Below are 21,484 nucleotides of genomic sequence, written 5' to 3' on the forward strand. Positions count from 1 at the left end.
GAAATTAAAGACTTCTTAGAATTTAATGCAAATGAAGGTACAACATACTCAAACTTATGGGACACAATGAAAGCTGTGCTAAGAGGAAAACCCATAGCTCAGAGTGCCTGCAGAAAGAAGCAGGAGAGAGCATACATCAGCAGCTTGACAGCACACCTAAAAGCTCTAGAACAAAAAGAAGCAAATACACTCAAGATGAGTAGAAGGCAGGAAATAATCAAACTCAGAGCTGAAATCAAACAAGTAGAAACAAAAAGGACCATAGAAAGAATCAACAGAACCAAAAGCTGGTTCTTTGAGAAAATCAACAAGATAGATAAATGCTTTGCTAGACTAACCAGAGAGCACAGAGAATATGTCCAAATTAACAAACTCAGATATGAAAAGGGAGACATAACAACAGAATCTGAGGAAATTTAAAAAATCATCAGATCCTAATACAAAAATCTATATTCAACAAAACTGGAAAATCTGGAGGAAATGGACAATATTTTAGATAAATACCAGGTACCAAAGTTAAATCATGAACAAATAAACCATCTAAACAACCCCATAACTCCTAAAAAAATAAAAGTAGTTATTAAGAGTCTCCCAACCAAAAAGAGCCCAGGACCAGATGGGTTTAGTGCAGAATTCTATCAGACCTTCATAAAAGACCTCACACCAAAGACTGACCCATGGCTCCAACTGCCTATGTAGCAGAGGATGGCATTGCTGGGCATCAATGGAAGGAGAAACCCTTGGTCCTGCCAAGGTTGACCTCCAGTGTAGGGGATTGTCGGTGGGCGGTGGTAAGAGGAGGTGGATGGGGAAAGGAACACCCATATAGAAGGGGAGGGGAGGGGCTAGAGGACTTATGGACAGGAAACCAGGAAAGGGAATAATATTTCAAATGTAAATAAAAAGTACCCAATAAAAAAGAGAGAGAGAGAGAAAAAAAATAAAGTAGTAACTTAAAAAAAAAAGAAAATTTAATTTCCTTCAAGGGAGGAAACAAACTACTCTTAAGGGTAGACTGTATGCCCAGCAGGAGATAGCTAATAGGAAACAAACTCAATGATATCTCTGGAGGTTCCTTGTCTTATAAAGGCATTTTGGGGCTCTCTTTTATTTTAAAAACATCTCATTTTTATTTTAATTGAATATTATTGATATGTATTTTTTCTCTTTGCTTTTAGCCCACAGGTCCTTTGCATATATATTATAGCTTTTAGATCAGTGCTTTAACGGAAGTCTCGAGTTGCTCTCTGTTTCTTGTGCCTGTTCTTGGGTTCTTTTCCTTCTTCTTGTTTTGTTCTTTTCTAATGTGTTAGTTTTTACCATTATTTATTTTATTATTATTCTTTTGTTTTCTAATGAGAGACAGAAAGGGGGTGGAGTCACATAGGAGAAGAAGTGAGGGAGAACTAGGAGGATTTGAGGGAGGGGAAACTGAAATCAGGATATAGTATGTGAGGGAAAAAGGTTATGTTCAATAAAAGGGAAAATACGTCATGTAACAATTCAAGGTTTGGGGGAAATTAAATTGTGGTAATCTAGACCTACATCTGTGCTTTGTGGGTGATTCACCACCTGTCTTACTGATGCCCCAGATCATGATTCTGAGAATGACTATGGCTGGGGACACATGAGCTATCTTTATTTTTGATAGAACAGAAGAAAGGTTGGGGAGTGCCTAATGGAGCTCAGTTCTGCTATAGAAGGCCAGGAAACCAGCATTAGGGAAAAAAGAGAAACTTACTGAAGGCCCCAAACCAAGGCTAGAGAACCCAGTCCTCCTGACTCCCAGAGCACACCTGGCCCATACCTTTTAAAAATGGAGTCCCAAAGACAGAGAAGATTTCATCACCATGGTCTCCCTGAACTGTCTGGGGTCTGTGGTCAGATACGAAGCTTGGGCGATACTGAAACTCATACATGTAGGTGGGCGCTCCGCCATCTGAGGAGACATGGATGGGTGTACAGTTCATGTTAGCAGACATACATCTGGGTGGCACTGAGATCTCCATCCCTGAAGAAGATGGTTGATTACTAGTGTAGGACAGAAGCAGCTTTTCGAAAGCCTGGTCACCTGCTTGGGTTGCACAGCTGGTTAAGGTAGACCTGGGGATCTGAGCCAGGTATTTATGGAATGCAGGATGAGCAGGTGCAATGCAGGCAGTGAGAGTTTGGATGTGTTTAGTGATCGTCCACAGTGCTGCTTCATTCTGAGGAGATCTGCACCTACGCATACTCATGCTGGTTTTGAGAATCCCAGTGCTTAGATATTTTCAGAAGTGAGGGAGAAATATTAAATCCCCCAGAGAAAAGCTCGTGGAGCTCATTGTCTCTGCTGCTGCCTTGTGAACATTTGCTAGGGTCCTTTAAACGGAAAGATCAGTGTACTAATGAGTAACGTAGAAGTCAGTGATGCTAACTTGTGAAGCCATGTTCAGGACACCATGGGACCGTATTCTTAATTTGTAGGGCCTTTTTTCTTATCGCATGGGTTCTGTACAAAAATACTGCTAACAATGAACATTAAAATACCCATTCGAAATGATATAAACTGTGACACAAAACATGTTAAAAAAAAAAAAGTTGGGCTGGAGAGATGACTCCGTGATTAAGAGAACTGAATGCTCTTCCAGAGGACCCGAGTTCAGTTCTCAGCACACACACAGCAACTTACAATAATCTTGCAACTCAAGTTCCAGGATTCGGTTTCTTCTGGCCTTTGTAGTGCACAGACATACATAGACAAATATACTCGTACACGTAAAATAAAAAAATTAAATGAAAAATAGATAAAATTGTACAGTTGTTATATGAAATCAAATTACATTGTTATCAACTTAAAGTAGGTTTTGTGGGTACTTCTCACGATAACCACGATGTGAAACTCTTTTAGCAAAGCATACAATAAAAATAAAAAATCCAAAGCATGTAAGTCATTCAAGCCATCAAGTCATCTGGAAGTGACCAAGAGAGTGAGGTAGAAAGACAATATTTACAAAACCAGCAGAAATAACTGATGTCACTGGTGTTAGTAAGTCCTTGCCTATCATAAATTTCCTTCGGTGTAAACTCTCCAGTAACAGGGCCTGTGGTCAGCCAGAATACAGCAAATACATAGGCGAATGCCAGCAGCAAACCACTGAACTGAGAATGGGACCCCCATTGAAGGAATCAGAGAAAGGACTGGAAGAGCTTGAAGGGGCTCGAGACCCCATATGAACAACAATGCCAACCAACCAGAGCTTCCAGGGACTAAGCCACTACCCAAAGACTATACATAGACTGACCCTGGGCTCCAACCTCATAGGTAGCAATGAATAGCCTAGTAAGAGCACCAGTGGAAGGGGAAGACCTTGGTCCTGCTAAGACTGAACCCCCAGTGAATGTGATTGTTGGGGGGAGGGCAGTAATGGGGGGAGGATGGGGAGGGGAACACCCATATAGAAGGGGAGGTGGAGGGGTTAGGGGAATGTTTGCCCGGAAACCGGGAAAAGGAATAACAATCGAAATGTAAATAAGAAATACTCAAGTTAATAAAGAAAAAAAGAAAAAAGAAAAAAAAAGAGGGCCTGTGGTAAATGAGTAGGCTTTTTAAAGACCAGACTTTATACAGTCTTAAAATAAACTTTCTCAACTTGTAAACACATATATAGGCTGCACTTAAAAGGGAATTAGATATTATGCACAAAGAGAAAACAAAGAAGAAAAGAAATGGGTATAGCTGTCTCAAAACAACTGAGTTTAAGTAAAAAGTACAATAAGAAAAGAAAAAGCCATTATATACTGGTGAGAAGTCAGTTCACCAATGGAATATAACAATGGTAAATACAGAGCTAACACAAAGTACGTAAACATGGCCAGCAAATGTTAACGAACCTGGAGGGGGAGAGATTATAATATCAAACAGTAGTGCACTGCTGTACTTTCAACAATGATTGGGTCACATAGACAGAAACTTTGTAGTAAAACACTGAACTTGAACAGAGGTTTTAGACCCAGGAGACAGGATGGAACTATAAAGAAGGTTGTCCACAGCTTAACCCCAACAGGATGCAAATTCTTTCTGAGCACTCACAGGCAATTTGCTGGAATAGACCATGCATAGGCACAAGAGAATCTTGCCTAATTTTGGAAGACTTATGTGTAGCCTCAACTCTGTCCAGGCCTAAGTCGGTGATGGACAGCCCTGTGGGAAATCCAAACCTGGTTCTCCCCTTCTCTAACCGGTGCACACCAAGACAGACATAGGCGTGCCCAGGAAACTGAAGGTCTCTACACTTCCTCTCACCATAGTTCTTTCTACTCTTTCTGGACTTTCTCATCAAGAAGAGGCTTTTTGAACCCTAATCCTATTCCTGACCCTGGGTTTTTATTCAGTTTGTTGATTTGTTTTTGAAAGAAAAGTATTTCATGTAACCAAGTCTAGAATTGAACTCCTGTGCAGCCAAAGAAGATCTGGTCTTCTTTCCCCACCACCTATGTGCTAGAATTTCCAACATGTAGTACCAGGTCTGACTTACAAGGTTACTCGGGATTGAATGTCTGGTATCCTACATTCCAGTCAGGCACTCTATCAAGTGAACTACATCCCTAACCTCATGATATATATATTTATCCATAAATGTTGTTTCTAAAGGAAGTAAATATTCATGATATTATATATATATATATATATACACATATTCCAGCAAATTACCTGTGAGGGCTCAGAAGGAATGCATATCCTGTTGGGGTGAAGCTGTGGACCTTCTTTATAGTTCCATCCTGTCCCCTGGGCCTAAAACCAACACACACACACACACACACACACACACACACACACACACACACACACATATGCCTGTGCTGAGAAGTGGGCAAGTCAGAGACTTGTTATTGAGTCCATGTCCTCCCATTTAACACATAAGACTCACCTCTGAGGCTACGGGACATGAGTACAGCTGGGATACCGAAAAAGACATCTGAAAACATGTCCAGGAGAAGTTCCTTCTTTTTGGCAGGGTCATGTGTTCCTCTTAAGTACTTCTCAATGATTGCTGGAATCACACTCTCAGAGATGTTCTAAAATGGATCAGAAAGTGACCACTCCCACTTGGCAATCAATGGGGCTGCTGCAGACAGTTAAGATGAGCTCATGGCTCACAGACCACCTGGGCTTTGTACAACTAGCCTGCTATACCGGGGAAGATTTTCTAGATCCACATGCTGCACATTGTTAAGTTGGGAGGTCAGGTGAAAATTATGTTCTCTCATTGGCTGTGGTGGGAGAGACCGTTTTGCCTGGAACCATCTAATAGCTTGGAAACTGTTGTCTAGTGACAACAGTTGTCTTCAGTTGTTTCTAAAGGAAGTAAATATTCAGTATCTTCCCCTGTTCTATAGGGGAAAGATACCTTTTGTCCCCTAGCACATAGAATAGGCTACATCTAGGGAATGGAATGAAAAAACGCATGACTCAAGAGATTTTTCCAGTCAGTAAATATTTAGTTTTAGATGTACAGAGTCCAGAATACCTGTTCAGTGGTCTACTGATAACAGAAGCTCGTGCATCAGAAAAGCAGGGAACCTACAAGCTGTAGCTGTCCTAGTGCCCGCCTAGCTGATATGCCTCCTAACTACGTGGTCTTAGGCCTGCAATGTATAAACCTGAAGGTCTTTGCTAGTCATGGAATCATTTTTTTCCAGGTATAAAGCTTTCCAAATACCCCCCCCCACACACACACACGGAAACTTGTCCTGAGCCCATGGGGAGTTTTGTTTGGTGAACAACGAATGCGAACTTGTTACACTGGAATGCAAAGTAGATGGCGTAGAAAAGTGGGAAGGATATCCCAGTCACCGCCATTGTTGGCAGCCATTGAATTTGTCTGCGATTAAAGCGAGTCACTGACCTTTGTTTTCCAACCAATTCCCATGACTCCCTAGACTCTTACAAGGTTAGGGCTGAACCTCCTCAAGAGGGAACTGGCCATTTTCTCATTCATTCTGCCTTCAGAGAGTAGATTTCCCATCATCTGTTAAACATATCGTAAAACATTAGTGAGTCCCAGTAAATTAAGAAGAACCAAACAGACCAACCGAGAAAACCAAATGAAATAAAGGCGCCTGGGGGACAGTGCTAACAGATATGGGAGTTTATGATTCTGAAAAAAATTAAGCAAGCAAAAGAAATGGACCTGTATGAATAAAGCCAGTCCATTCCCTAGAAGACAGTCATGCGACTTTATTACACTATTTTTTACTCTATTATTTATATTTATTACACTATCATTTATTTATATTTATGTATAATATATTTATTTATATTTATTGTATTATATAGTATTATATGATATATGTATTTATATTTATATATAATATATTTATTTATATTTATTATATTATATATAATATTATATGATATATGTATTTATATTTATATAATATATTTATTTATATTTATTATATTGTATATAATATATAATATATTTATTTATATTTATATGATATATTTATTTATATTTATTATATTATATATTATATATTATATAATATATTTATTTATATTTATATAATATATTTATTTATATTTATTATATTATACATTATATATTATATATTATATTTATTTATATTTATTACACTATTATTTATTTATATCTATTACACTATTATTACACTAGTGTGATTACACTATGTATTTATTACACAATGTTTCTCAAGGCAGTAGAGCATTCAGGAAAGTGTCATGTACAGAGGACACAGGCCACACACCCTCAGACTCAGGTGACAGGGGGAAGAAGACCTAGTATTTTGTTTGTGTCAATGTTTCTGTAATACCCTGTGAGACCCTTCGGCAGAACTCTGGGGATGTGCTGATCCTGTCCACATTTGCACTCAGAGATCTGGTCTGGTCTCAGTGTGTCTTCTAGCTTTGGAAGCCACACTCTAGGCAGATACCAGGGCCCTAAAATGCCTGCTTGAGAGGACTCAGCATTGCTGAGCTTGGTGGTGGATAATTAGAGTCCTGAGCCATCTTGAGTAGTTCCTTTAGAAAGTTTTGAATCCCTTCTCTGGCCCAGATATAAATTAGTACTCCAAAGGGTGTTATCAAGAACTCTCAAAACAAATTTACATGGAAAATTTTAAGCCTCTTTGAATTAACACTGGATCAGAGCAGGGAGGATGATGGTTGAGCCTCTGTGAAGTGTATTTAAGAGGTCTGTACATTCTCACCGTTGGAATGATCCAGCCAAACTCTTGCTTGTTGAAGCCCACTATGTAGGGGACTGTGTTGAAACTCTTCTCAGTCAGGATCTCTTCCGGTGTCTTTGGTAGCACCACTCCATCAATCACAGTGGACATGGAGGTATTGTCCTGAGAAAAACAGAAATATGAATATCACATACTTATGAATATCACAGCTTACCTTTGATCCACATCTCCTCTTTTCCTGCCCGAGAGTTTGCCAAGCAGAAAGACTCCTGTGACTGATGTCCTAAAGACAATGACTGAGCCTAGGAGACTTCGAGGTCAGAAACATGAGGTGTGGGCCAGCAATGGCAGCACAATGGTGGTAAGGAATTGGGGAGAGGAAAATTCTCACTTATTAATAAGGGCTGATTGCCTCTGTTTATCTATATGTAGATCTGCTTGCTTTGGGGTATGTAGTTGGCTTTGAGAAGTGCTTATCACTTTAGGAGCCCAAACTGAAATCTTGTTTCTATTTAGAGAAATAAAATACCACAGCAGACACCAGATTCCGTCCAACAGACTGATAATAGAAAATACCAACTAGGCACAACACTGCCACCTTGAAAGAGCTGACTAGTGAAGACAGAATGTTCTAATTCTGGCAAGAAGAGATGCTTTCTGAAGGAAGATGACAGGTTGGACACACAACGCTGGTCTTTTTGATATCTGGAGTGGTATCTGCATGATCACTATAGACAACTGAAGAAAAGAGTGGGTCTTTCTAAGCAGTGGGAAGAAAATGAATCAAGTGAGTGAGGAGTCTGTGTACAGGGCTCATCCTGGGAAAGTCACAGCAGCCTGGACTTGGGAGCCTTCTTTGGGAGAGTGTTAGAGAGGGGGCCACATAGGGGGATTAATTTTTACATAAAATGTATGGCACAGTTTTCTTTACATTTGACTAAATTCCATTGTGTATGCTTAACACATTTTCACTATTCAGTCTTCAGTTGATAGAAATGTGATTCCATTTCTTTGCTATTATGAATAATAGTGAGGTAACAAATACAGAAGTGAGCGGGCAGTAAACAACAAAAACTAATTGTTAAAAAACTTCATAATAAAACCTAATTCTTTAATATAATATTCCTAGTTAGCTTTAACTTTCTAGGGTCACAGGAAATCACAGTTAGAGAATTGTCAGGATCATATTGGTTTGTGGGCATGTCCATGGAGGAATGTTTTGTTTGCCCACTGTGGGCAGCAGCATTTCCTAGAAACCATGTCCTAAGCTATATAAGAAAACTAGCCAAGTATGAGTCTTCCCATGAGCCAGCAAGCAGCCTTCCTCCACAGACTCTGCTATACTTATTTCCTTAGCTGAACTTGGGATCCTGCTTCATGTCTTTCCTCGGTGATGAACCATAGCCTAGAGATGAACACAAATAAACTCTTTACTCTACCAAACTGCTGTATATCTCAGGGTTTTAATCACAGCAACAGAAAGGAAAGTAGAGCAGAAATCTATGTGGCACCTTCCTGGCACTCAAGGCTGTTTTGGGGAGTGGGGTTACTATCCTAGTGCAGGGAATGAACTTAATCCTGTAAGCAAAGTGAGGCTTTTAAGAAGGGAAATAGCACGGTCTACCTTGTATTCTCAAGGAGCAAAGAGAGTGAAAAAGGAAAGCAGAGGCAGAGGATTTCCAGAAGACAGACAGTAAGGGCTTGCATGGATAAGCATGGATAAGCACCTGACAGTCTAGGAAGACACTGATATCAGCAACCATGAGACCCACAGAAGGGCTACTACTGCTCAGTTATACTGAGAGCTGCACGTTGAGGCCACAAGTTTTGCCATTTTGAGTTCAGGGAAGCCAAAGGCATCTTTCCCTCTTCTATTTATCCCATGCCTCACAACCTGCTTCTCAGTAAGTCCAGGTGGAAACTCCTTTCAAAGTTCCTGCACTCTAGCCACATCCCATCACCCACTCCTTGGTCCCTGGTGTGATACAGAACCCCTGCAGTGCAAAGACCCGCCCCCCGCAGTGCAAAGTCTTCCCATCAATCTCTTTGCCCCTTCCCCAGACCCTTCTCTGTACAATGTATTTCTACATTGCACTTAGTGTTAAGATTTATGCCTGCAATCTCGACATTTGGGCGGCTGAAGTAGGCGGATCACAAATTCCTAGGCTACAAAGTAGGAGCCTATTTCAAAACAACAAATAAACACTAGACAGTAAAAAGAAAAAGACCAGCGTTCAGAGCTCACTGATCATGCTTCCTGTTGATTCATAATAGAGCAACTTTCTTAGCTGAAGCATCCCCTCCCATCTCGGTGACTTCCTTAAGCCTGCTCCTTCCTCATTGCCTTTGATTTTAAAGGGAAGAAAGCAAAGGCAAAAATGTAATTATAATATCAAAAATAAAAATAAATACAGTTGGAGAGTCGTATGTATACACTGACAGACAAAACTTTTTTCATAGTTAGGTGAAGAATGGTCCATTGTTTGAATGCTTGACAGAATGAAAGATATGTGTTTATCAGATCACTCATGAATGAGGGACATACTGAAAATATAATAAGAAAATTATGGATATATTTCTACCAAATAGATGAAAAGAAATGAATGAATAGGATGGTTGGTAGCATGAATGAATGAATCAGTGGGTGATAGATGAATGGCGGAAATATATGGCTATCCTAGGGCCATAATTGAGAATTATGATAACCTCATAAATTCTAGAGAAATTGGCTACTACTTTGTTATAAATTAAGTTTTAAACCAACCAGTAGATGACACTTTTCTGAAAAACTTGTAATTGAAGATCCCTGAAATTTAGGATAGTAGTTTTTGTTTGTTCATTTTAAGACTATGGAATGTCTTATTCACTAAAATGTTACAAGAATGTTCAAAAGCAAGTTTTGATAATTTTGAAAGATTTCTATGCAATTCTTCATCATGGGACATAGAATTGGACTAATTTTTGACATTTAAGGTGTTTTATAATAGGAAATGAAATTCCCAGTTGAGATCAGGAGGCTGACATTCTTCCCAAGAGCTGAGAAATTGTCCCCGTAGAGTCTATCCAGTGCAAGAATGCAAAAGAAATAAAGTTTGGGGCCAAGGACACAGAATAGTGGCAATTAGAAGGGATACACATATGTACCAGTTTCACTGTAAGCTCCAAGAGCTCAGCCTCTGTCTTCTGGCGCAAGCACTGAACCATGGCAGCTGATGAGGTGTTATTACACCCAGAAAGAGTAGCAATCATCTGAAAAGATCACAGGCAACATCAGAGGTCAGGAGTAACGCCTATATTCTCTGTCATTGTAGACAATAGATTTTGGTCCAATCTCCTCCTCCTCCTCCTCCTCCTCCTCCTCCTCCTCCTCCTCCTCCTCCTCCTCCTCCTCCTCTCCTTTCTCCCCTCTCTCCCCTCCATCTTCCACTTTCCCTACCTCTCCCCTCACTCCCTCTCTCTTTTTACTTTCATTCCTTCTTATTTATGATGATGATGATGATGATGATGATGATGACGTTTTCATGATAGGATTTTACTAAGTACCCTGGCTAACCCAGGACTTGTCATACAGACCAGGATGGCCTCAATCTTTCATTTCTTCTTTCTGTCTTTGCCAGAAACCAGGTATCTGAATTATGGTCATGCATCACCAGATTTTGCTCTCACATCTTCTTTTGTAAGGTGATAGAGGGTTTATAAATTGTCTAAATAGGTACTTCTCAATTTATGGATTTTGAGCCCTTTGGGTCATTTTGTAAAACTGGAAATGTATCCAGCATATCAGGATACATTAGCAAAATTACAGTTATCAAGTGGCAAAAAAACTAATCTCATGGTTGAGGGTCAACAGGACATGAGGAACTGTATTAAAGGGTCTCAGTATTAGAAAGGTTGAGAACCATTGTTCTAAATTAGCAGATGTAAATACTATGTCCCACAGAATTTTGCCTCTATTACTAACTGGAATAACGACATGAGTGGGTCATGTTGCACATGCGCACCTGAACACTGAGTACAATGTTCTCCAATTTAAATGTCTCTAAGGAGGCCATTTGAAGTGAACAATGATGTCTGTTTGGTTTCATACACTACTTCTCCCAACATAAGGTATCTGAGTAACACGATTCACATGAAGGTAGGTCAGAACTTGCAGAATGTGTCTTTGCTATGAGCCAAAAGGCAGGCCTTCTGCCCAGCAATTTTTTGGGCATGATTCTGAAATGATTATCTCAGCTGCACCCCACAGCCAGAAAAGCCAGGGAACATCCAAGGGAAGCCCAGAAAGTGGTGCAGGAATGCTCATGTCAGGACCTACTTGAGCCACAGCCTGAGTATTCTTCTTGTCCAGGTTTGTAGTGAGGACCACACCACTCTCAGAAATGGCTCTGTGGAAGAGGTTCTTGGCCAGAGGAGATAAGACCTGGCAGGGGAGAGAAGATTTTACCCTCATAAGATGGGTTTTGTGGTTAACATCAAATTGCAAAAAGAAAGTCTAGAATCACCTAGGAGAAAAACCTGTTAGCATGGCTATGGGGGGATTTCTGTTTCAGATTAATTGAGGTTGGAAGATATCTAATGGCAGCAGCATGCCTGTCACCTATACCCACTTACGGGATCATCAGTCCATGCTAAAGGCAACTAGGGATTAAAACAAGCTACAGTTAGATCTCAGATGTTTGATCAAAGCTAAAGGAGATTGCATCTCGTACACCCTTGTCATGGTGTAAGTTTCTGCATATGAATCCTGTTGCACTTGGAAAGATACCACACTTGTTCGATTTCCTGACCCATGTTAAAAGACATGGTTTTGAAGGCCAGAGGCCATCAGTGAGCTAGTTAGTAGCTTTCAGTTCTGTTTTGAATTCTCTCAATGCGCCCGTGCGAACAGTCACCTCAGGTCTTGCTGCCATGGCTCCCCTGCTGTGGTAAACTGCATCCTTAAACTGAAAGTCAAAATAAACTCCTCCATAAGTTGCTTTGATGGAAATTTCTCCATAGTGAGGAAAAAAGTCACAGATACCATGAATCACGACACACTTGCTATTTGGGCTCCCCCTACTTTCTCCTATCTCCTGGCTGTGCATTTGGTGACCCTGGTGCTCCATGGGCAAGACTGCTTCTCACCCATCCTAGTCGAATTCTTGGACAGATTATTATTCCGATGTTTCCCAAGAGCATCTCAGCAGAATGTCACATGAATTCAGATTCTCAAGAGTGGAAATCCACTACAAGTATTTATCAGGGTAAATCCAAACTATTGAAAAGATAATACCAATAAAATTCTAAGTAATACCTATCCATACAAATCGTCTGTTTCTCCACTGTTCAGAATTTATCCCAACACTAAAGATCATGGAGACCTGTGAAACTTTCTCAGAAAGCACATGCATTTTTCAAATATAAAAAATTGGATTTAGCCCAATATATGATTAGGTAATTAGGTTTTATTTTTACAATATTACTCAATTATAGGAAGGTAGCAATACAGAAGGATACTGGTAAGGATTTTATTTATATGTTGCTATATGACAAGAAGTATTGATTTTGGATAAATGAACTAAAAAACCAGCATATATAGAGAAAAAGAAAAAAATGAGACAGGTCTTCCTGGTTGCTGCCACTGCAGAGAGCCCGTGGGCAGCACCCCATGAATGAACTTGAGCCTCGGGACCACAGGTAAGACCAACTTTTCTGCTGCAAGAAAGCTGCCTGGTGAGCTTGGGACACACGGAAGCAGAATACCTCTAGGACCGGGCACGTTCTGTGTTTACCGGAAGTCCCACACCCGCGGATCCCGGCCTGCAGCAGCTCTCTGCTCCCAGACCCCGTGAGAGAGAGACCCAACCGCCTGGTCAGGTGGGCACTCCTGAGGCTGCAGAGCGGAAGGGACCACCAACACTGCTCACCCCTGCCCACATCCCTGGCCCAAGAGGAAACTGTATAAGGCCTCTGGGCTCCCGTGGGGGAGGGCCCAGGAGCGGCAGGACCCCTGCCTGAGACACCGCCCAAACCTGAAGGAAACAGACCGGATAAACAGTTCTCTGCACCCAAATCCCGTGGGAGGGAGAGCTAAACCTTCAGAGAGGCAGACAAGCCTGGGAAACCAGAAGAGACTGCTCTCTGCACACACATCTCGGATGCCAGAGGAAAAAGCCAAAGACCATCTGGAACCCTGGTGCACTGAAGCTCCCGGAAGGGGCGGCACAGGTCTTCCTGGTTGCTGCCGCTGCAGAGAGCCCCTGGGCAGCACCCCACGAGCGAACTTGAGCCTCGGGACCACAGGTAAGACCAACTTTTCTGCTGCAAGAAAGCTGCCTGGTGAACTCAAGACACAGGGCCACAGGAACAGCTGAAGACCTGTAGAGAGGAAAAACTACACGCCCGAAAGCAGAACACTCTGTCCCCATAACTGACTGAAAGAGGGGAAAACAGGTCTACAGCACTCCTGACACACAGGCTTATAGGAGAGTCTAGCCACTGTCAGAAATAGCAGAACAAAGTAACACTAGAGATAATCTGATGGCGAGAGGCAAGAGCAGGAACCTAAGCAACAGAAACCAAGACTACATGGCACCATCGGAGCCCAATTCTCCCATCAAAACAAACATGGAATATCCAAACACACCAGAAAAGCAAGATCTAGTTTCAAAATCATTTTTGATCATGATGCTGGAGGACTTCAAGAAAGACGTGAAGAACTCCCTTAGAGAACAAGTAGAAGCCTACAGAGAGGAATCGCAAAAATGCCTGAAAGAATTCCAGGAAAACATAACTAAACAAGTAGAAGCCCATAGAGAGGAGACACAAAAATCCCTGAAAGAATTCCAGGAAAAGACAATTAAACAGTTGAAGGAATTAAAAATGGAAATAGAAGCAATCAAGAAAGAACACATGGAAACAACCCTGGATATAGAAAACCAAAAGAAGAGACAAGGAGCTGTAGATACAAGCTTCACCAACAGAATACAAGAGATGGAAGAGAGAATCTCAGGAGCAGAAGATTCCATAGAAATCATTGACTCAACTGTCAAAGATAATGTAAAGCGGAAAAAGCTACTGGTCCAAAACATACAGGACTCAATGAAAAGATCAAACCTAAGGATAATAGGTATAGAAGAGAGTGAAGACTCCCAGCTCAAAGGACCAGTAAATATCTTCAACAAAATCATAGAAGAAAACTTCCCTAACCTAAAAAAAGAGATACCCATAGGCATACAAGAAGCCTACAGAACTCCAAATAGATTGGACCAGAAAAGAAACACCTCCCGTCACATAATTGTCAAAACACCAAACGCACAAAATAAAGAAAGAATATTAAAAGCAGTAAGGGAAAAAGGTCAAGTAACATATAAAGGCAGACCTATCAGAATCACACCAGACTTCTCGCCAGAAACTATGAAGGCCAGAAGATCCTGGACTGATGTCATACAGACCCTAAGAGAACACAAATGCCAGCCCAGGTTACTGTATCCAGCAAAACTCTCAATTAACATTGATGGAGAAACCAAGATATTCCATGACAAAACCAAATTTACACAATATCTTTCTACAAATACAGCACTACAAAGGATAATAAATGGTAAAGCCCAACATAAGGAGGCAAGCTATACCCTAGAAGAAGCAAGAAACTAATCGTCTTGGCAACAAAACAAAGAGAATGAAAGCACACAAACATAACCTCACATCCAAATATGAATATAACGGGAAGCAATAATCACTATTCCTTAATATCTCACAATATCAATGGCCTCAACTCCCCAATAAAAAGACATAGATTAACAAACTGGATACGCAACGAGGACCCTGCATTCTGCTGCCTACAGGAAACACACCTCAGAGACAAAGACAGACACTACCTCAGAGTGAAAGGCTGGAAAACAACTTTCCAAGCAAATGGTCAGAAGAAGCAAGCTGGAGTAGCCATTCTAATATCAAATAAAATCAATTTCCAACTAAAAGTCATCAAAAAAGATAAGGAAGGACACTTCATATTCATCAAAGGAAAAATCCACCAAGATGAACTCTCAATCCTAAATATCTATGCCCCAAATACAAGGGCACCTACATACGTAAAAGAAACCTTACTAAAGCTCAAAACACACATTGCACCTCACACAATAATAGTGGGAGATTTCAACACCCCACTCTCATCAATGGACAGATCATGGAAACAGAAATTAAACAGAGACGTAGACAGACTAAGAGAAGTCATGAGCCAAATGGACTTAACGGATATTTATAGAACATTCTATCCTAAAGCAAAAGGATATACCTTCTTCTCAGCTCCTCATGGTACTTTCTCCAAAATTGACCATATAATTGGTCAAAAAACGGGCCTCAACAGGTACAGAAAGATAGAAATAATCCCATTCGTGCTATCGGACCACCATGGCCTAAAACTGGTCTTAAATAACAATAAGGGAAGAGTGCCCACATATACGTGGAAATTGAACAATGCTCTACTCAATGATAACCTGGTCAAGGAAGAAATAAAGAAAGAAATTAAAAACTTTTTAGAATTTAATGAAAATGAAGGTACAACATACCCAAACTTATGGGACACAATGAAAGCTGTGCTAAGAGGAAAACTCATAGCGCTGAGTGCCTGCAGAAAGAAACAGGAAAGAGCATATGTCAGCAGCTTGACAGCACACCTAAAAGCTCTAGAACAAAAAGAAGCAAATACACCCAGGAGGAGTAGAAGGCAGGAAATAATCAAACTCAGAGCTGAAATCAACCAAGTAGAAACAAAAAGGACCATAGAAAGAATCAACAGAACCAAAAGTTGGTTCTTTGAGAAAATCAACAAGATAGATAAACCCTTAGCCAGACTAACGAGAGGACACAGAGAGTGCTTCCAAATTAACAAAATCAGAAATGAAAAGGGAGACATAACTACAGATTCAGAGGAAATTCAAAAAATCATCAGATCTTACTATAAAAACCTATATTCAACAAAACTTGAAAATCTTCAAGAAATGGACAATTTCCTAGACAGATACCAGGTATCGAAGTTAAATCAGGAACAGATAAACCAGTTAAATAACCCCATAACTCCTAAGGAAATAGAAGCAGTCATTAAAGGTCTCCCAACCAAAAAGAGCCCAGGTCCAGACGGGTTTAGTGCAGAATTCTATCAAACCTTCATAGAAGACCTCATACCAATATTATCCAAACTATTCCACAAAATTGAAACAGATGGAGCCCTACCGAATTCCTTCTACGAAGCCACAATTACTCTTATACCTAAACCACACAAAGACACAACAAAGAAAGAGAACTTCAGACCAATTTCCCTTATGAATATTGACGCAAAAATACTCAATAAAATTCTGGCAAACCGAATTCAAGAGCACATCAAAACAGTCATCCACCATGATCAAGTAGGCTTCATCCCAGGCAGGCAGGGATGGTTTAATATACGGAAAACCATCAACGTAATCCATTATATAAACAAACTGAAAGAACAGAACCACATGATCATTTCATTAGATGCTGAGAAAGCATTTAACAAAATTCAACACCCCTTCATGGTAAAAGTCCTGGAAAGAATAGGAATTCAAGGCCCATACCTAAACATAGTAAAAGCCATATACAGCAAACCAGTTGCTAACATTAAACTAAATGGAGAGAAACTTGAAGCAATCCCACTAAATCAGGGACTAGACAAGGCTGCCCACTCTCTCCCTACCTATTCAATATAGTTCTTGAAGTTCTAGCCAGAGCAATCAGACAACAAAAGGAGATCAAGGGGATCCAGATCGGAAAAGAAGAGGTCAAAATATCACTATTTGCACATGACATGATAGTATATTTAAGTGATCCCAAAAGTTCCACCAGAGAACTACTAAAGCTGATAAACAACTTCAGCAAAGTGGCTGGGTATAAAATTAACTCAAATAAATCAGTTGCCTTCCTCTATACAAAAGAGAAACAAGCCGAGAAAGAAATTAGGGAAACGACACCCTTCATAATAGACCCAAATAATATAAAGTACCTCGGTGTGACTTTAACCAAGCAAGTAAAAGATCTGTACAATAAGAACTTCAAGAACTGAGGAAAGAAATTGAAGAAGACCTCAGAAGATGGAAAGATCTCCCATGCTCATGGATTGGCAGGATTAATATAGTAAAAATGGCCATTTTACCAAAAGCAATCTACAGGTTCAATGCAATCCCCATCAAAATACCAATCCAATTCTTCAAAGAGTTAGACAGAACAATTTGCAAATTCATCTGGAATAACAAAAAACCCAGGATAGCTAAAGCTATCCTCAACAATAAAAGGACTTCAGGGGGAATCACTATCCCTGAACTCAAGCAGTATTACAGAGCAATAGTGATAAAAACTGCATGGTATTGGTACAGAGACAGACAGATAGACCAATGGAATAGAATTGAAGACCCAGAAATGAACCCACACACCTATGGTCACTTGATTTTTGACAAAGGAGCCAAAACCATCCAATGGAAAAAAGATAGCATTTTCAGCAAATGGTGCTGGTTCAACTGGAGGGCAACATGTAGCAGAATGCAGATCGATCCATCCTTATCACCCTGTACAAAGCTTAAGTCCAAGTGGATCAAGGACCTCCACATCAAACCAGACACACTCAAACTAATAGAAGAAAAACTAGGGAAGCATCTGGAACACATGGGCACTGGAAAAAATTTCCTGAACAAAACACCAATGGCTTATGCTCTAAGATCAAGAATCGACAAATGGGATCTCATAAAACTGCAAAGCTTCTGTAAGGCAAAGGACACTGTGGTTAGGACAAAATGGCAACCAACAGATTGGGAAAAGATCTTTACCAATCCTACAACAGATAGAGGCCTTATATCCAAAATATACAAAGAACTCAAGAAGTTAGACCGCAGGGAAACAAATAACCCTATTAAAAAATGGGGTTCAGAGCTAAACAAAGAATTCACAGCTGAGGAATGCCGAATGGCTGAGAAACACCTAAAGAAATGTTCAACATCTTTAGTCATAAGGGAAATGCAAATCAAAACAACACCAGTGCGATTAGCTAAGATCAAAAACTCAGGTGACAGTAGATGCTGGCGAGGATGTGGAGAAAGAGCAACACTCCTCCATTGTTGGTGGGATTGCAGACTGGTAAAACCATTCTGGAAATCAGTCTGGAGGTTCCTCAGAAAATTGGACATTGAACTGCCTGAGGATCCAGCTATACCTCTCTTGGGCATATACCCAAAAGATGCCTCAACATATAAAAGAGACACGTGCTCCACTATGTTCATCGCAGCCTTATTTATAATAGGCAGAAACTGGAAAGAACCCAGATGCCCTTCAACAGAGGAATGGATACAGAAAATGTGGTACATCTACACAATGGAATATTACTCAGCTATCAAAAACAACGAGTTTATGAAATTCGTAGGCAAATGGTTGGAACTGGAAAATATCATCCTGAGTGAGCTAACCCAATCACAGAAAGACATACATGGTATGCACTCATTGATAAGTGGCTATTAGCCCAAATGCTTGAATTACCCTAGATCCCTAGAACAAACGAAGAAACTCAAGACGGATGATCAAAATGTGAATGCTTCACTCCTTCTTTAAATGAGGAAAAAGAATACCCTTGGCAGGGAAGGGAGAGGCAAAGATTAAAACAGAGACTGAAGGAACACCCATTCAGAGCCTGCCCCACATGTGGCCCATACATATACAGCCACCCAATTAGACAAGATGGATGAAGCAAAGAAGTGCAGACCGACAGGAGCCGGATGTAGATCGCTCCTGAGAGACACAGCCAGAATACAGCAAATACAGAGGCGAATGCCAGCAGCAAACCACTGAACTGAGAATAGGTCCCCCGTTGAAGGAATCAGAGAAAGAACTGGAAGAGCTTGAAGGGGCTCGAGACCCCAAAAGTACAACAATGTCAAGCAACCAGAGCTTCCAGGGACTAAGCCACTATCTAAAGACTATACATGGACTGACCCTGGACTCTGACCCCATAGGTAGCAATGAATATCCTAGTAAGAGCACCAGTGGAAGGGGAAGCCCTGGGTCCTGCTAAGACTGAACCCCCAGTGAACTAGACTATGGGGGGAGGGTGGCAATGGGGGGAGGGTTGGGAGGGGAACACCCATAAGGAAGGGGAGGGGGGAGGGGGATGTTTGCCCGGAAACCGGGAAAGGGAATAACACTTGAAATGTATATAAGAAATACTCAAGTTAATAAAAAAAAAAAAAAGGAAGGATGAGGGGGTATGACTTTGCTGGAGTAGGTTTGTCAGTGGGGAGTGGGCTTTATAGTTTCAACAGTTAGCATACACTGTCTCTCTGACTCTGCCTGCCTGACTTTTGGATTAGAATGCTTACAACTATCAACTACTTGTCCAGTGCCTTTCTGTGGCCACAATACACATAAACTCACCCTCTAAAACTGTCATCAAGTAGCAGAGTAAACGCTTTCTTTTACAAGCAAAAAAAAAAAAAGAAAAATAAATTTTATTTCATAAATCAAGTCGGAGATGAATCTATGTACCTCAGAGAGAGATAATGTCATAGGAAGATGCCTCTGCAGAGAATCACTCTACGGAATGGTTTTCCAGAAATCTAAAGACAAGTACAGGGTAAAGAAGTGGGGATTTTGGCTCACCTTCTGTTTGCTTCTGAGTGATGACAGCAATACAGGAAGAAATTACTTTAAAGGGTTTGGTGGGCTGTTAAGGGAAAGTGAACACTAATAGGAGAGTTATAAGGTCCCTAGAACCACAGATCCAAGGAGAAATCACACACATAACTGATTTCTCCATATATATCTGTCACACATTTATGAGCAAAGTCCAGAGTACATATGAAGCATAAGAAAGGTATGAGAGGCTCTGCTAATATTTTCTTATCCTAACAAATGAAATGCATAAGGAAAAGTAGAAGGATCTTTATTTTTATTTTTCTTGCCTCTGAAGGCTCAGTGAAGGCTTATTGAGGTTGAGGGACAGAGGAGATTAAGCATTTACCTTGGTGAGAATGAGAGGAAACTGTCCTGGGTAGTGTTTCTAGCTTCTTTCGATGGCCAGGTCACAGAGAAATCTGCAGTGCAATATATAGAACCATGGGGTCCTCTTAAGAATTCAGAGAACTGAACTGGATACCACATTCAAATTAGCAGCTCTTGGATACCAAGTCTCAGAAATCTGACTGAAGAAAACAAAAGCATGGGAAAGACCCCTGTAAATTAGGATATAAGCCCTTCAGAATAGGCATAAACAAAGCACTGGCTAACAGCATAGTCTAGAGGTAGTGGACTGTGATATCTAGAGAGAGAACAAAAGTCATATGCTATGTATATCCTATACTACTTACATACTATATACTACACATATTCAAGCTCTTTAACACACACATGTACATGGGCACTGCACACACGTGTGCCCACACTTACTCCACATAAAAGAATGGTGGGTTTCCTCAAACTAACAAAAATCAACTTTGCTCCTGTTTACTCACAAATACCATCTATTCAGTTTCTATTCTGTAGACATTGTATCAAATGTTAAATGCATAAAATTACAGCCTCAGAAAAGAAAATGCCACTAACAAGAGACAACATGATCAGCCCATGTTGGACAAGTAATAAATACCACAAATGTTGGATCGAGCAGATTGGGAATTTCAAATAAGCATATAGGAAATTCACATGCCCTGCTTGTGAGGGTTTTTTTTCCAGCAGAGATACAGACACAATGAGAAAGAATTAGAGTCTGAAACTACTACTCTGGGAGAAATGCTCCCAGCATTTTTGTGTCTCCATGAATTCAGAGCAAAATTCTGTTTGGGGACTGCCTGAGAGTCAGCCTTGAGAACCCATTTACTTCAAAGGAAAAGAAAAACAAACAAGCAAAACAAAACAAAACACAAACTCACAACAACCTACTGAAAGGAATGTGCAACAGGAAACCAGCCAGGAACCCCAGAGCTGACAGGAAGCCTGGCAACGTGATTGAGCTGGAGGCTTGCCCGTAGTACCCAGTGGCTGGGAAGGATATAGCTTCAGTCTAACACTACACTCATCATACTCAGTGTGTAAGCTGTAACAGCACAGCGTATTATAACTCCATTCCTCCTAGCAGGCAAAACAAACCCGGCATACCACTTCTACGCATACCACAGCAGAACAGCCCAGATATGGCTGTAAAGGTAACAGTGGTGCTGCCCACTCCAGCTTATTCCGGTGGTCAAGGTCTCTGAGGGGTTACAATTGACTCCACTCACAAAGTACCCTGATACTCATGGTGAGCAATACAAGTACAATTTGT

General features: G+C 40.6%; 1 protein-coding gene across 1 annotated transcript in view; it reads right to left on the bottom strand.

Moving 5' to 3' along the window:
- LOC134483626 (carboxylesterase 1C-like) overlaps positions 1–21,484 on the bottom strand; it is a 117,562-nt gene that overhangs the window by 6,820 nt on the left and 89,258 nt on the right. Inside the window, 4 exon segments of the mRNA XM_087596693.1 lie at positions 1,808–1,939; positions 4,911–5,058; positions 7,213–7,353; positions 10,336–10,440. Coding sequence (XP_087452819.1) covers positions 1,808–1,939; positions 4,911–5,058; positions 7,213–7,353; positions 10,336–10,440 — 526 coding nt within the window.

Source organism: Rattus norvegicus, chromosome 19 (assembly GCF_021556685.1).
Source record: "Rattus norvegicus strain SHRSP/BbbUtx chromosome 19, alternate assembly SHRSP_T2T, whole genome shotgun sequence".
In the NCBI taxonomy this organism is placed as follows: domain Eukaryota; kingdom Metazoa; phylum Chordata; class Mammalia; order Rodentia; family Muridae; genus Rattus; species Rattus norvegicus.